General features: G+C 36.7%; 1 protein-coding gene across 1 annotated transcript in view; it reads left to right on the top strand.

Annotated features, from left to right (window-relative positions):
• KCNH8 (potassium voltage-gated channel subfamily H member 8) overlaps positions 1 to 18,129 on the top strand; it is a 358,017-nt gene that overhangs the window by 189,262 nt on the left and 150,626 nt on the right. The window contains exon 4 of the mRNA XM_077750888.1: positions 14,892 to 15,019. Coding sequence (XP_077607014.1) covers positions 14,892 to 15,019 — 128 coding nt within the window. The remainder of the gene's footprint in view (positions 1 to 14,891; positions 15,020 to 18,129) is intronic.

Here is an 18,129-nt window from a genome sequence, read left to right as displayed (position 1 = left end):
TTTTCTTCTTGCCTAGTAATCCACCTTCTGCCTGCTGCTAGATCCCCATGAGATCCTTTCCTTTCTAGAAGCATTATCTAATGTTGCTGGTGCCTCATATTTTCAACTTTGTGTTTTAATTTATTTTGTGTTTAATCTACTTTGTTTAATCCTTAACCCTTTCCCATCAGTTTTATGTTCCGCAATGATTTTGAAGGTCTTTTAAATCACATATCCCCTCAACGACCCATTCCAAATTCCACACACTGTAACTAGAATTCAGCCATCAGCAACTTTTCAATAACAATATGTTGACTTGAATTATTTTACAGAACAAGCATTAAAAAGTTGTTTCTAGGGCTACCTCATATATGAAAGATTACAGAAACTGCAGTACCCAATGTCTTGATAAATCTTGTGTGTATGTGTGTGTATATATGTGTATGTATATGTAGGTGTGTGTGTGTGTGTGTATATACACATTTACACACACATTTACAATGATTAGGGGCAACTGAATAATTGCAATTTTAGGGAGGACAGAATTGAAGAAAACACATTATCTTGTTTGATTCATGCATTATTTTGTGTAATCAGAATTTCTGTAAAGAAACTCCTAAACAACATGTTACTAAGCATTAAAAAAATAAACAAATCATGAATAGGAGAATTCTTATACCATATTATAATACTTATATCTACTTATATTTAGAATATGCAAGGACTTTCTTTCTTTAGTGTGTATTGCTGATTTCTTTATTTCCAGGGTAAGTATTGTCAGAACTATGTCCTAGAAGAGTACGTAATCAGAGGAGATTCCTACCAATCCTTTAGTTTTTATGGCTAGACACCCTTTGTTTGCTCTTCCTGCCTCTAAAATATTCCTTCCGTGCATCCTTTACTCTAAATCCAAAAGCAAAAGTCAGGTCATATCTTCCCCTTCTAGATTACTCCAATAGTTTATTTAAGAGTTAAAATTAGGGGCGCCTGGGTGGGTAGTCAGTTAAGCATCCAACTTCTGCTCAGGTCATGACCTCACGGTTCGGTTTGTGAGTTCGAGCTCTTTGTCAGGCTCTGTGCTGACAGCTCGGAGCCTGGAGCCTGCTTTGGATTCTGTGTCTCCCTCTCTCTCTACCCCTCCCTGCTCACGCTCTGGCTATCTCTGTCTCTCAAAAATAAGTAAACATTAAAAAAAATTTTTAAAGAGTTAAAATTAAATTCTTTAGCATGATCCTCAATAAGCTAACCCAAAAGTTTTCTCCGTTTTCTACTAAACTGGCAGCACTCAACTGAAAGACATGGAGTAAAAGACAGAAATGCATGGTCCTATGCAGATCAGTATGTTTGTTATTTCTTATTTGTGTATGTGTAACAATTTTAGTGAAATTATTAGTGCTCATTAAAAGATAATTATTCTAGCCTTGGTCCAGTTATTTGAATTCATCACTGAAAGACGTTCATGAATTCAAAGAATCACTCATCAAGACATTTTGAATTTCTCCGATATTTTCTGAAAATTTGTTTCCACCAGTGTCATTGAGAAGCATGAATTTTTTTTAATGTTTTATTTATTTCTGAGAGAGAGAAAGAGAGACAGCATGAGCAGGGGAGGGTCAGAGAGAGAGGGAGATACAGAATCTGAAACAGGCTCCAGGCTCTGAACTGGCGGGCAGCTCAGAGCCCGACGCAGGGCTCGAACCCATGAACCGTGAGATCATGACCTGAGCCGAAGTCGGACGCTTAACCGACTGAGCCATCCAGGCACCCCGAGAAGCATGAATTTTTTAAAAATAGAAATATTTACTCTTCCATTTGCCTCTCTTCCTCTGTCAACATTTTGGTGAATATTTTTTCTGATTTTAAAATTTACATATCTTAATTTTCACATGTAGGGAGTGGTCCCTTTGTAAGATTTAAAATGGCTCATGGTTTGGCACCTCCATTGATCTATAACCACAAACTTGGATGTCTTTAAAAAATTTTTTTTATTGTGAAAAATTTAGGGGTGCCTGGGTGGTTTGATCAGTTAAGCGTCTGACTTTGGCTCAAGTCATGATCTCATGGCTCATGAGTTCAAGCCCTGTGTTGGGCTCTGTGCTGACAGCTCAGAACCTGGTACCTGCTTTGGATTCTGTGTCTCCCTCTCTGTCCCTCTCCCGCTTGTGCTCTGTCACTCTCTCCCAAAAAAATAAACATTAAAAGATTTTTTTGAAAAAAGAAAAATTTTAATCCAAACAGAAAGGTATAATAAACCCCATACAGTAATTATTTAGCTGGAAAATATTAGCTTTTAAAAATGGATAAATATAGGGGTGCCTGGCTGGCTCAGTCAGTTAAGCATTTGACTTTGGCTCAGGTCATATCTCGTGGTTCATGGGTTCAAGCCCCACATCGGTCTCTGTGCTGACAGCTCAGAGCCTGGAGCTGCTTCAGATTCTGTGTCTCCCTTTCTCCCTGTCTCTCCCCCAATAGCACTCTGTCTCTTTCTCTCTCAAAAATAAATAAACCCTAAAATGTTTTTAAATAAATAAATATAAATTTGCTCTAACAAATATCAAAGTGAGTAATTCTCAAGTCATTTTGTAATTTGATATGTTATATAATGAGTTTTATTGTGTTTTATGGTTATTTAAACTGACCTTGATCTTCACATTTAGCATCCATCAAAATTGTTGGGGTGCCTGCCTGGCTCAGTTGGCAGAGAACATGTGACTCTTATACTTGGGGTCATGAGTTCAAGCCCCACGTTGGTTGCAGAGATTACTTAAAAAAAGTTTTTATCTAATTCTTAATATTAGTTTGTATTAATCCCTTTCTTTATATCCTGCTGTTTCACTGCTTGGACTTCTCAGACTTTAAAAAAAGTAGGTATTTCTGCTTTTCACTCTCAAGGGAAAGCTACTTGTTCTGGTAATAATCCTCTGGCATTATTCTGATGTCTTCTAACTCAATCAGAGGTCTTTTCAAAGGAAATCAAGTTCTGCCATTGAATTCTAAAACAATTCGCCTTTGTCTTTTTAGCCAATTCTTGTATAAAGGCTCCTCCCAAACTTCCCACAATCAGTGACTTAAATTCCTCACACAGAACAATTGAAGTGAATATATCAACTAAATGAATAAAGAATCTGATTAAGTAACTCTAACAATGGTTAGTAACTGATTCCCTGGATCCATGTACTAAGTACTGAGTAACAAGATTTGTAAATAACATAATGATACATCTTCCAGACCAGCAATTGTGGAAAGCCAAAGCACCAACTGCATTATCCAGTATACTTCTCTGCTAAGTGTGTATTTATTTCTAGTTTGAGAAAACACAAAGAATAGTACTCTTTTGTTTTGACCTAAGATGACCTATTTACTAATTTCCTTTTTCTTTAAGTGATAGAGTTCTCTCATTGAATAAAATCTCATTCCAAAGTTCAGTTTCATAAAATAGACACAAAGAAATGGGGCTTCCTGACCTAGTGCATTTTCTGACTTTCTTCTATCCCACACTCACGCATTTCCCTCCTATAACACTTCCTCTAAACTCTGGGAATCTGAGGATCCCAATTAAAAGCCACAGTTCCTCAATGACTGGATATTTGATAATATCAAAGAATGTGGTTATATATTTATGTGATATGTATTGTGATTTGTTTTTAAAACTTTTTATTATATATCTGTGTGTGTATATACGTAGATAGGTAGAGTGTATATAGAGAGATAGGCAGACAGACAGACATGATGCCTTGAGTTTTCCTCAAAAGAAACTGGAAGAGTGGATTGGTTTGAGCTACACAAGACCATACATATATTCATACTTGTTTAAGTGAGTTGATGGGTAAACCAGAGATAAAGAAACAGAACATATAGGATATATGTATAAATCACATCTATAAATGTATATGTATATAAAATCTTTTTCTGATTTATATATTCAAGATCAGCACCAACCAGATGTCCGGCTGTATACTTTTGATTTGTCTTTTCTGTTTCGTAATATATGTTATACCTAATAAAATGTTTATTTCAATATGTAAATAAAAGAAACTGAAAATAATTAATCAGAAGTGGGATAAAACATACATGATTTTGTAAATTACAAAATCAAGTTTTATGCACAGCAGTCTTTTGAAGACTAAAGTAGTCTTCTGTGGAAAGTAGACTAAAAAAGATAAAAGATGAAAACAATGATGGTGACAGTGACTATTTGATAAGCATGGCATCTAGCCACATTCCCAGTAGTCAATAGATATTCCAATGCAATGCCATACTATTATATAAGGGGAAGTGTTTTTCTATTTTCTTCATTAAAAAATTAAATACCTATTCTATGCCAGATGCTAATTTAAATATTGATAATACAACAATAAGACACAGAATGTGTAAGAGTGACAGATGTAAAAATATTTGCTTTATAGATGTGTAAATTTGTATGCTGGTTAATGATCAATTTTCTGGCATATGACAGTAAAGTGTCATCTTCTAGCAAGCTGGGTTCCTTGTAACAGTTTTGTAATAGAAGGAAATAATATGTTTTGAGGAAGGACTCATTTTCCAAATTGACAAACTCTTGGGCTGGGCCAGCATCACTGAGCGTGGAACACCAGCTCCAGGCTTTCACGCAGCTTAGATTCTCAAGTATTGAAAGCAATTAAAAGGCCTCAGTATGCTGCACTCAAAATCAGTAAAAACAGACCAATTCTTAGACACAATCTGAAAAATATTATTTTTAGACTCTTATTTTGAACAAGTTATAGATTCACAGCAATCTATGCAAAGGTAGTAGAAAGAGAAAAAGAGGTCCTAATTGTTCACTATACTTAACGTCTTAGGTAAGTATAGTATAATATCAAAACCAAAGAATTGACATTGGTACAATATGTGTGTATTGATTTATGCCATTTTATCACATGGGTAGATTTGTGTGACTATCCCCATAATCAAGATATAGAACTACTTTAGGGGTTCCTGGGTGGCTCAGTTGGTTAAAAATCCAACTTCGGCTCAGGTCATGATTTCACGCTTCGTGGGTTCAAGCCCCATGTCGAGCTCTGTGCTGACAGCTAGCTCAGAGCCTGGAGCCTGTCTTCAGATTCTGTGTCTCCCTCTCTCTCTGACCCTCCCCTGCTCACACTGTCTCTCTCTCTCTCAAAAATAAATAAAAACATTTAAAAAATTAAAAGAATATATATATAACTACTTTATGACTATAAAGATGTCTCCTTTGTTACCCTTATATACTCATATTCACCCCCTATGCTCCACCACTCCTAACCCCTGACTACTGCTAATCTGTCCTTTATCTCCCACATTTAGAGAATGTTCTATAATTCGAATCATAGAAACATATATTTGTAACCTTTCAAGATTAGTTTTTTTCACTGAATAAATACAATGCTAGTAGCTGAATATATCAATAGTTGGTCCTTTTTATTTCTGAATGGTAATTCATGTTATGGATATACCACAATTTATTTGAAACTTCACCAATGGTGAGACATTTTGGTTGTATCCAAAATGTTTCCACTTCTTGACTATTATTAAATAAATCCACTATGAATAATTTTGCACAGGCTTTTGTGTGGACATAGTTTTCATTTCTCTGGGATAATTGCCCAGGAATGCAATTGCTGGCTTGTATAGTTAAGTATATATTTAGTTGTTGTTATTGTTTTTCAAGAAACTGCCAGATTATTTTTCAAAGTGACTGTATCATGTTACATTTCCATCAACAATGTGTGAAACATGTAATTTCTCTACATCCTCACCAGCAATTGGTATTGTCTCTATTCTTCATTTCAACTTTTTTAGTAGGTTTATAATGACATCCCATTTTAATCTCAGTTTGCTTTTCCCTAATGGCTATTGATGGCTAGTGATTTTGAACATACTTTTCATATGATTATTTGACATTCTCACAACGTCTAGTGAAATGTCTTTAAAAAAATTTTTTTTAATGTTTATTTATTTTAGAGAGAGAGACAGAGTGTGAGCAGGGGAAGGGCAGAGAGAGAGGGGGGACTCTCTCAGAGTAAGAAAACTCACAGTAGAGGATCATATAGTTAATCATATGGAAAATCATAATAAAATATATGATGTCTCTTGAAAAAACGTACTTAAAGATGTATCCCAGCCAATAGAAGGATTCAAAATTATAAATTTAAAAATATTGAAGTTACAAGTTTATGTTTTTCTGTAACCAGTTTGGACCAGTTATATATTAGTCCAGAAGAATTCTTCAGTTCATGGAGGAAACCAGGCTGTAGAGCAATTCGCTGCATTTTTCTGCTTTCACGTCTAGCCATTTCTATGTGTCAGTAAATATTTGTTCTGGGGCATGTCCTTACTCCACAGTTGAGATAGTAACTCTCACCATGTCAGATCGCTACTTAACGCACCAACTAGTTGTGTTTATTCTGCCCTGTGACCAGTGGTCAAGTGGTAACATTGCTGATGTAGGTCGGTATCTCTAGGCAGTAGCCTTGGGATGGACATTGCAGGATTTTGACTAGGGAGTCCCTCTTGGGAACAATACTTGAATAAAGGAAGAGAAAGGAGGGCAGAGCAGAGCAGAGAGGTGGCCAGCAGTGAAGCTACAACAAAGTGTTTTGCTGACTCCCAAGTTCACCACCAGCTCTCAAAGTTCACTTTGGTCAAAGTCACTTTCTGCAGTCGGAAGCAGCTCCCGGGTGGTCTGAGGACGGAGGTGAGGGCTCTGGGCAGGCACTGCCAGCAACTGCAGTTCCACCTTTTAGTTTTGAGGGGGCATCTGGGCAGTGTCACAGCACTGCATTCCCGACAACTATGCTGGCAGAATCTCTGACTTTTTCAGTTCCCATCACAGAAGCAAGGCTTAATTAGTCGACAATAACCATTTGCATTGCAAATCTTTTAAAAATGATTTTAAAGGCTCCTGAGTGGCTCTGTCGGTTAAGTGTCTGACTCTTGATTTCAGCTCAGGTCAGGATCTCACAGTTCCTGAGTTTGAGCCCTGCATCTGGCTCTGTGCTGACATCATGGAGCCGGCTTGGGATTCTCACTCTTTGCCCCTCTGCAGCTCACTCTCTCTCTCTCTCAAAATAAATAAATAAACATTTTTAATAAAAAAATAAAAATAATTATACAATTAAAATTTATATTTTTACATGTTTTACCTTAAGTTTTTTATTTTAATTCCAGCTAGTTAACATTCAGTTTTATATTAGTTTCAGGTATACAATATAGTAATGTAACACTTCCATACATTGCCCTGTGCTCATCACAAGTGCACTCCTTAATCCCTATTACCTAATTAACTCATGCCCCTCCAGTAACCATCAGATTGTAAAATTCATATTTAATGAACTGAGGTAAACACCTTTTTTTTCTTAATTGGGTAAAGAAAGCTAAAAATCCAGCCTATGTCCACTGATAGATATTTTCCCCCTCTTCATTTCTAAGATCTATGATTATTCCTGTGTTAACTATGTTTAAGATTGGTTTATATAATATGAGGTCGGTAATATTAAAACGAAAGAAGCCTAGAACAAAATCAAAGAATAAAATTGCCAAAATGTAAATTATTTCTGAAAGATGGTGTTATGAAAGACATACATTTCCTGCTTCATGCTGTTTTACATTTCTAAATTTTGTAAAATGTACATATATTAGTTTTTAATATTCAAGGAAAAAAGTATATATACTATAAAATTGCACTTGAGTTTATAGAAAACAAATACAATAAAAATTTGGAAGAAAATGCAGAAAACCCTTGATAATGAAACCAACCAAGCATATTTTTTAAATTTTTTCTGTATTTCCCAACTGAAACTTCTGTCATTCCATTAAATATGAGTTTTCCCTTGATTATTGATAGATTCTCTATCAAGTTAAAGAAGATTCCTCCTATTGCATGCTTATTATAAAGTTTTTCTTTTTTTTCCTTTTTTTTTTTTTTAGTGTTTATTTATATTTGAGAGAGACAGAGTATAAGCTGGGGAGGAGGAGAGAGAGAGAGAAGAAGACACAGAATATGAAGCAGGCTCCAGGCTCTGAGCTGTCAGCACAGAGCCTGATGACGGGCTCGAACTCACGAACCGTGAGATGATGACCTGAGCCAAAGTCAGATGTTTAACCGACTGAGCCACCCAGGCACCCCTATAAAGTTTTTCTTAAAAAAATAAGAATATTTGTTGTATTTTTAGAAATTAATATTTATTGAGATGATAATATGCTTTTGCTTTTTTATAAATCTGCCAAATAAAGATCCCTGAGTTGGAACCATGGTTGTATAGATGTCACATAATATGGCACATTTTCTTTTAATACATTTCTGTACTCCTTTTACTAATGTTCTATTTAGGATCTTTGGATCTATATTCAAGTTTATACTTATTTATACTTATCTTTTTATATTATACCTATCTAGTATTGGGGTCAGTGTTTTCCAGACTTGTAGATTAAAAGAATCTTTTGTTTTCCAAAGCTTTAAAAGAATTATTCCTTCCTGTAAAGCTTAATAACACTAACCTTTAAAACTGTCTGAAGTAGGGGCACCTGGGTGGCTCAGTCCATTGAGCATCCGACTTAGGCTCAGGTCATGATCTCACGGTTCGTGGGTTCGAGCCCCGCGTCAGGCTCTGTGCTGACAGCCAGCTCAGAGCCTGAAGCCTGTTTCAGATTCTGTGTCTCCCTCTCTCTCTGACCCTCCCCTGCTCACGCTGTCTCTGTCTCTGTCTCTCTCTCAGAAATAAATAAAACATTAAAAAGTTTAAAAAAAAATAAAACTGTCTGAAATAGGTGTTAGTAGAGAGTGGCAAGCAGTCTGGGTGAGAGGGTCTCTTTGTCGGCTTCCTTCTAAAGTTATTGGTCTATCCAAGGTGATGATTATTTTGGGAGCCTGTTTTGATTTGCTACCCTTCCTTCAAAGTACTTGTTTAATCTAGAAGTTTATGCTGACAAAATTTTGCACAAAGTAATCTCACAATTTTTAAATGTTTACTTATTTATTTTTGAGAGAAATACAGAGACAGACAGATGGACAGACAGTCAGCAGGGAGGTACAGAGAGAGAGGGAGGTAGAGAATCCCAAGCAGGCTCCACAGCTGTCAGTGCAGAGCCCTATGCGGGACTCGGATTCATGAGCTGTGAGATCATGACCTGAGCCAAAACCAAGAGTTGAACACTTAACCAACTGGGCCACTCAGGTGCCCTGTAATCTCACATTTTTTAAAGTCTTCTAAATTCTTATACTTTTAAAAATTGTTAATATTATTTGTATTGTCCTGTTTTTTACCTTGCATACAGTTGCCAGAAGCTTAATTCTTTTTTCTTCCTTTGGTTTTATTGATCATATATTTTTTATTTTGTTTTTTTTTTAATTTTTAAATTTTTTTTGTTTACTTTTGAGAGAGATCGAGCCAGGCAAGGGCAGAGAGAGAGAGCAAGAGAGAAATCCCAATCAGAGCCTGATGCGGGGCTCGAACTCACAAACCATGAGGTCATGACCTCAGCCAAAACCAAGAGTTGGACGCTTAACTGACTGAGCCACCTGGCACTCCTTAACTTTGTTCTTTATTCCACTTATTTCTATTTTTATTTCTATATTCTTCTAGTTTACTACATTTGGCTTTCTCTTTGTAAATAATTATATTTTATGGCTTGAAGAAAATTTCTACATATTTTACATTTTAAATATCTATTTTGTTTTATGTCCTGGATATTTATGTATGATAACTTTTAGAACACGTGCACTTCAAGTATTAATTTTCCTCAGATCCATTTTCAATCACATCCATTGGATTTGGACATTAAATATTCTTGGTAGCATTATTTTTTTAAACAATATTCATTCATTTCCAAAAGTCTGTAAGTTTATTTACTAATTTCTTTCTTTTTTTCATTTTTTAAAATGTTTATTTAATTTTGAGAGCGCAAGGCAGAGCATGAGAGGGGAAAGGGCAGAGAGAGAGGGAGACAGTGTCTGAAGCAGGTTCCAGGCTCTGAGCTGTCAGCCCACGAGAACACATGAATGCTCTATTATAAACAAATATACTATAAAAGTATTTCACAATGTAAAGGAGGGGGAAATGAGAGGAAGTGGGGGAAGAAATGGAGTCCCAAACTGACCACTGGGGAGATGTGTTTTCCAGTGTATGTCACTTTTGATGTAAGGAAAATAGTGAAATGGTAAGAGAAAAGCAGAGGAAATAATGGTTATCTAGGAGATGGATCCATTTTGACTCAACAGGATAACACAGATAAGTGAAAAACATGTAATCAGAGGCTATTGCTTGGTTGCTCATAAATTTGGCGAGGTGGAAAGAACACAAGATTGCAAGTGAGATCATTAGGGATTCAAATATCAGTCCACCCTCCACCCACTTTGAATTTTGTCAAGTTTCAAGATTTCTATGACCTCTCATTTGCTTTGCCATAAATGGAAGAACTGATGCTTTATGAGAACCAAGACTGCCCTCCTAGCCTGATGCCTAGAGCACGAGAGGGGCTAAGGGAATATTGTGAATACATAGTGTTTGTTGAGAAGTCCTAACTCACAGGAGTATAAACAAAATTTTTATTTTCTTCCTGGAAATGATTCTCACTCGGTATTGCTCAATAACTGAAGTTGCTTCTTTAATCGTGCTGCTTATGGACATAGTACCTCGTCCCTTCATGAATATTACTAATTTACTTTTTAGAACTGATGATCACTTCCAGGTCAATGAAATTTTCATCTTCTTCCTTTTGTTTGTTCATTACTGTTTTCATTTTCCTTCTGCCTTAGCTTTCATGGCTCATCATTTTAAAGCCCCTTGTGCTTATACCCTAAACTCTCTTGTACCTCCAAATTTCCTCTATATCCAGCTGACAAAGCTGCAAACTCAAAATAAGAACCAACAATACCTTTTCTTTGGCCTAAGCACAAGTGGCTATGAACTGCTGGTATAATGCTTACATTAGGGAGGATGCGAATCGCTACGATTGATTTTTAGCAGCCTCAAATGGGGCAGTCAAATTCCGCCAAGCAATCTATCACTTTCCCTACTGGGCTTGACAGCCCATCCTCTACAACAGATATTTCACTCATTCCTTGTCTTCAAACTACCAGCCTCCTAATTACCCGTCATTGTTAGCATTTGACTTCACCTCTGAAGTCAATGATACAGGAAGGAAGGAAGGGAGGAATGGAGGAAGGAAGGAAGGAAGGAAGGAAGGAAGGAAGGAAGGAAGGAAGGAAGGATTGTATATACACCCCCATGTATATACAATCAATGTCCTCCTTGCCTCCTATTAAAAGAGAGGGATGGGATGTCTCTTCCACCTAAGGAGATAATCACTCAAAGTGAGGTGTGAAGACACTCTGGCCTCTCTTTCTTTCTTGGAACGTTCTTTTCCCTCAGATTCTCTGACACCACAATTATCTTTCCCTCCATTTTGTATTTCTCTATTTCAAACTCTCTTTAGCCTCATAGTTGCCCTATTACCTTTTGGAGGGCCTAGATTTTCTTCTGAAACTCTGAATTCTACTGTAAAATCATTTCATTATCCATTAAGTGACAAAACCATGAGACTTTCCTCTCTGAATATTTCAAGTGTTTCACCTCTGTCCCACCTCTACTGCTACCACTTGTTTCAATTGACCTATTAATATGGCCACTTGAGCGATGCCTCTATTGATGCTTTCTATCAGTTTCCACACTGCAAGTTAACATGCTATTTTGAAAACCCAGAGTTTTTCATGTCATTTGGTGGCTTGCAACCTTGCTATGGCTTCATGTGCCAGAACTGTTAATCATCCCCCAGAACTCATCCATTAATAATAGAACCCTCTCCAACTTACAGCAGAGATTCAACAGGGAACAAGGCTACTCAGCTAGTGGCTATATTTTCTAGCCTCTGTAGCCAAGTGTGGCTGATATGGTTTGAGTAAAAGTGGTGTAAGTGACCCCTGGCTCCTCACAGGATGCTTCATGCCCTCTACTTATCTCCTCTTCTTCCTTCCCCAGGGGAACCTCCTGGGACTCAAGAGATGGAGGCCACTTCTAGAGGATGGCAGAGCAGCTCCACCACTTTTCATTGCCAACCTCTGCTGTGTTACAGGAAAGGAAAAGAGAGTCACACACACACACACACACACACACACACACACACACACAGTCATTTTCTTATTCAAGAATTCTTATTCAAGCCTAAGCTCTTCCCTAATTAATATTTTTACCATCGCATTTAGAGTAAAAACCAAAATTCTTACTGTGGCCTCAGAGGCCCTGGGTGGTGGGCGATCTGTCTGCTNATTAAAGCAAAGGAAAAGAGAGACACACACACACACACACACACACACACACACACACACAGTCATTTTCTTATTCAAGAATTCTTATTCAAGCCTAAGCTCTTCCCTAATTAATATTTTTACCATCGCATTTAGAGTAAAAACCAAAATTCTTACTGTGGCCTCAGAGGCCCTGGGTGGTGGGCGATCTGTCTGCTCTGCCTGCCTCCCCTTTTACTTCTTTTCCTCCCGTTCTCTATATCCAGACCCTCCTGGACTTCTTTCGGTTTTTCAGAGATGCTGAGCTCTTTGGTGCCCAAGGCCCTCACACCTTTTATTTGCCCTGTCAGAAATGCTCTTCCCTCTGTTACCCCTCATCTTGTCTTAGTAACAACTAGTCCTCTTTCAGATTTTAACCTGAAGTGTTTTTCTTAAGCAACTGATGTCCCCAGCCTCCCGAGCCGGCCACCTCTCCAAAGCATTGGGTCAGATCCCACAGCTTTATCACTTTGATCTTGTCGTTTTTCTGCTGTGAAAAATTTTTATTAAAAAATACTATATATATGTTTATTTATATTATATATACTTAATATATATTCTATATTTAATACATATATTAAATACATATTATTTTTCTATATTAATACATACATTTAATGTACATTTAATACATATATTAAATATAGAATATATATTCTATATATAACAGAATATATAATCTATTATATGATGAAAATATAAATATTTAATATGTAATATATCTATTAAATATATGTTATATATTATTATATTATATATTGGTATATATTAAATATATAACATATATGTAAATTTTGTTCCTGGATGCAACTCCAATATATATGTATGTGTGTTGATTATGTGTAGTTGAGTACAGCACATACATTCCCCTAAATGTATGTTATTTAGTTCTGCAGGTATATGAATTTTATGAAAATATTGCCATGGTGCCTATTTTCTATTTCTTCCTCTTTTGCTCATTATGTTTTTGACACATTTCTATGGTAACAGGTAGGCACTATTTCAGTCACTTCCCATTTATTCCCACATATGTTCATTAATGGAATTTGCGATTCCTGTGTCATACCTCTGCCACAGTTTGTTCCTACATCATTTTGTTTATGGACATTTGGCTTATTTTAGTTATAGGCAAAAACACAAGTCTATATTACATATATACGTAGATATATATGTGTTTGTGTGTATGTGAAAATTACAAAGATTACTGTCATGAACACTTCATATATTTTTAAAGTATTTATTTATTCATTTTGAGAGAGAGTGGGAGAGAGCATGAGCTGGGGACAGGCAAAGAGAAAGGGAAAGAGAGAATCCCAAGGAGGCTGTCAGTGCAGAGCCCAATGTAGGGCTCGATCTCAAGAAGCAGGAGATCATAACCTGAGCTNACTAGGTTGTTTCTTATTCTACTTGTGGGTTTCCATTGGGTTTTTTTCCATTCAGGAGCAACAACTCAGGGGCATTTTAAATTCATTACTCTGCTTGGGAGATTTTAGATCCCGTAAGTAGAATGATTTTCAAACCCAGTGCTGCATAAGGATTAAACTGTGACTAAAACTTTTCAAGAAAAACTTCTTTCCTTCGCTATAGAGCCAAGATCAAGACAAATTTTTGTTTGTTGTTTGTTGTTGTTTTTTGATATTTCCCTTTTGAGGGGCCCCCTTTTAAGACTGTAAAATTGCTATTGTTCTATTTGAAAAATCACAGCTATTGATTAGATTTCTCCACTGAGAAGGGAATTGGCTTATTAACTGTNCCTGGTCCACTTGTTAATTAGCATTGTAATTCCACCTGGCATTTTGATACCACCTGATATATTTTATAATTTTGATATGTGTCTGGTGAAGTAGGCATATCCATTCACTGCTGCTGGGAGCCTAAATTACTAGAATGAAATTTGGAATATGTATACCAATATTTAAAATGTACATACCCACACCTAATAATTTATCTATGAAATATCCTGGCACGCCAGTACAAGGCCCTATGTGTTTAAGAATTTAATTGCAGTATTATCTACACAGATTTTTTTTTTAATCCTGACCAAACCTACGTGTGCATCATATGGAAATAGTAAAATAAATAAACTAGTTATATCCTTAACGTGGCATGCTCTTAGCTATTAAAAAGAATGTGAGAGAGCTAGTACACACCTAGAATGATTTGCAAGTTACTTTGATGTGGAAAAAAAGAATATGTAAACCACTTTTTATGGTAAACTTCCCTTTATGCAAAGAGAAATAAGTATAAATGTGAATATAGGATATATAGGAGACATTTTTGTGGAAAAAATATCAAGAAAAAACATGGGGAGCAGGATTAGGGATGTGAATGTGGAAGAGCAGGAAAATAGGAGTAAGATTTTTTTTCTCGGCTTAATGTTTTTCCAAACTGTTTGAAATTTTCTCTGTGCTCCTGTATGTCTTACTGTAATTCAGAAATTAATGCTGTTAATAAGATGACAAAAATATATAAATTGTAAAGGACTAAAATTAACTGTCATGAGGAGCCAGCAGATAATTTTAAGTGTTGAGAAACATGTACTATGTATCTTGAAAGGGAACTGTCAAAACCTGACTTTCTTGGAATGAAATGATGCATTCATTGGTGCTTAATGAGTTTTATTTTCCCCCAGACAAAGCCAAAGGAAGATCGAGAGCAGGGACCCACCTTGACTCAGCCCGGAGACGGAGTCGAGCAGTCCTTTATCACATCTCTGGGCACCTGCAAAGAAGAGAAAAGAACAAATTGAAAATAAATAATGTAGGTGGTATGTGTGTACACTATGAATGCTGGAGTTTCCCCTGGTGCCAATATTTGATTCACCAAAGAAAGGCTCCAGTGACTCATTTATTGGTTTGCCTAGATTTTTTTGCACTTTGGCATGGGCTTTCCTATAAAAAATAAACTAGAAAAGGTCAGCAGTCATAAGTCATTTCTTTTATAAAGGTGCCTAATCATAGTGTTATCACAGCACCGAGATTAGAATATTACTATGGTCAGTATGATATGGTACCAGGGACGCTGTGAAGGGGGACACATTGGTTACACTTTATGAACAAGATAATGCACCAAGTGCTATTACACATTCATAGTTTGTTGGTTAAAATTTCTCTTTTTAATTTTAATTCCATTTATTTTGCACTTTATCTAATTTCACTTAATGCTTTTATCCAGGAAGACCATGAGCAAATCGAAGTCATTACTCCACTTAAAAATTTACATCTTATACAAACCAAAGTTGCAAATTGCACACAGTGCAACATTGGATTTGAAATTCTATGCCTTATGTCATACAGTTTTGTCGAAGTTGCACACTTAGTAAATGACAAGAGGGCTACTTTCTGAAACCTGGTGCTTATCGGTCAAAAGCCACAGCAAATACGTGTGCCTTAAAAAGGTGATCCTGTGCAGAGTTTTACATGATACACATCTTCCAGGATTTCACACTAATGTCATAACTGGTTCCACTGAGGGATGTCACTGAGAAACCCAGAACTATGTCTCTTCAGTTGTGCATATTCAAAGATAATTTTGCAAATGATGGTAGTATCATTAATTTGCATTGTGGATTTTTCAGAATACACACCTTTGGGTATCCACAGAATATACACCTGTGGGAGGTGATGTGACTGGGTAGTAGATACAAATACTTAGGGTCTAACTTGCCAATGACATTAGGAAAATCACATCAAACAAGAAGAGCTATCTTAGAATTGACGTAAGATCCAGAAGTTCTGGGAGTTAGGGACACGGGGTTCTTTGGCATCTTACTTTTTGCATAGAAACCTCCAGACTACCTAATATACATGTGTTGTCATGCATCAGACATACAAATATCCGTTTCTCTCCAGTGAACAAAGAAAGATGCCTGGGGCAGGGAGGGGGAGATCTGACAAGGAAGTGCTGCACATCTAGCTCTGCTTCAGTGTGATTTCTCTCTGGACACCACAACAAACTGCTTCGGTCCATTTGTGCTCTAGGACCACCCTCCCCAGCCCCCGCCCTCCGCCGGTGCTGATGTGCCAGGCACCGCCATTGGGAGTCACACACTGCTTATTTCGGCCTGACTTAGTATAAAGATTTTCTGGGGATCCCTGTGCCCCGGTGTCATTGATTTCCTGAGAGTCCAAGGATAGACTTGAAAGAGCGCACACCTCTTGCTCTATGGATCCTTCCACTGGTTCCTATTTACAACCCCTTCAGTTACCAAGTCACCTTAGTGACAGTAAACAAGTTCTAGGAAGAAATAAAGGTAACCACATCAGGGCTTGACTGTACGCACATCAACCAACAAAGCACCTAAACAAATATTAGCCTGAGATTCTGTAACGCTGAAAGCTGACGCTGTCATTTAGCCTTTAGTTGAAAATCATTTAAAACGTAGCAAGTACAACTAAGCTTCCAAGTGTGTTTGCCGAACATGCTGTTTTTCCCTTTAGATCCAACAAAGTACAGAATGGTACTTAAAAATTGGATTTAAAAAATCATAATTCTCACTGCTTTGCTAATTAGCTAAATTGCCAGTCATCTAAGAAATACAAACATGAGGGTAGCATTAAAATAATACCTAGCAATTAAGGATTAATTAATCAACACAGCAACTTCAACAGTACAGGTAGTATCTTACTTCTAATGGGTAGAATCAGGACTGGCCTTGTTCACCATCTCGTTTCAAGGAGGACAGAGTAGAACGGCTAAAGGACAGTAAGAAGAGAGAAGGAAGAAGAGGAAAAAATGATCTGGATCATTTATTGGCTGATCAGTCCATTTGGGGAGAATTCTGATTATGATTCACACACACACACATTCTCAGTATTTTTAGAACACTTGGCTATTTACAAATTCCTTTTACTTACATCATATTATTTGATTTTTACAGCAAACCAGTACTAGGTATGATTTTTATTAGTTCCATTTTAATGATGGAAGAGAACTTATTCGAGATCTCAATAGTAGAAGCAGGATGTGGGACCCAGGTGTGAATCTTCTGAGTCAAAGCCCTGTGCTTTTGCCCCCTGTCTTACGGTCCCTTCCGTGATACAGTTCTGTGGAACAAGAATGTATGATTCAACCGTAGGCAACCGAACTCATTACGCCACTAGCAAGGTTTGTGAATGAGGATGTCACATCTTCCGGTCCTGGTCCTCACTGCCTGGTGCATCTCAGAAAAAGGACATAATTTCTGTCTTTGGTTTGGTTTATTATTTATTTAAATGACAATGCAATGACACAAGTGTTTCCAGTGCAAAGAAATGTACAGATCAGATGAGAGCCATGGGAGCTTGAAAGCAGAGTCTTTTAAATACCCAAATATTACCAGCTGGGTAACAATGGTCCTTGAAGGCACATGCTATCCTGGGACTTGGTGCCATGATTATAGAAACATTTTCCTATCATTCAAAAGTTAGTTTCAAAGAAAGGTGACAGAAATGGTTTAGGGAGCAGTTAACTTAGTTAGGTTTTGGCCTTTGACCATTGTGTTTCAATAATTCATAGGGTGGAGGTTAAACAGTGAAAACAGCATTGGTACTAAAGAATATGCTTCAAAATTAATAAATAATATATAACCAAAATTGAGACTAGCTGGTTGGATTTTTCCCTAGGCAAACTCCATGTTTCAGGGTTATAAATAAGAAGTGTCTCTTCCCCCTCCTTGCTAAAAGCATACTTTCCAAGTGTAAGAAATTTTCTTCCATTCAAAAGATTTTTGATCAAACTTTACAAATTTGGTGGTGGGAGGAAAAGGGCCTCTATTTTTTTCACTCTATTTTTTGTGGGATCTGAGTTTTAAAAAAATCAATTTAAACCATGATTTTTTTAAAGGTTTTATTTCATTAATAATTTTTTAATGTTTACTTTTGAGAGAGAGA

This window comes from Crocuta crocuta, unplaced genomic scaffold, assembly GCF_008692635.1.
Source record: "Crocuta crocuta isolate KB4526 unplaced genomic scaffold, BGI_CrCroc_1.0 scaffold279, whole genome shotgun sequence".
Lineage (NCBI taxonomy): Eukaryota > Metazoa > Chordata > Mammalia > Carnivora > Hyaenidae > Crocuta > Crocuta crocuta.
The sequence above is the reverse complement of the archived record's forward strand: the minus strand, read 5'-3'. Positions and strand labels throughout refer to the sequence as shown.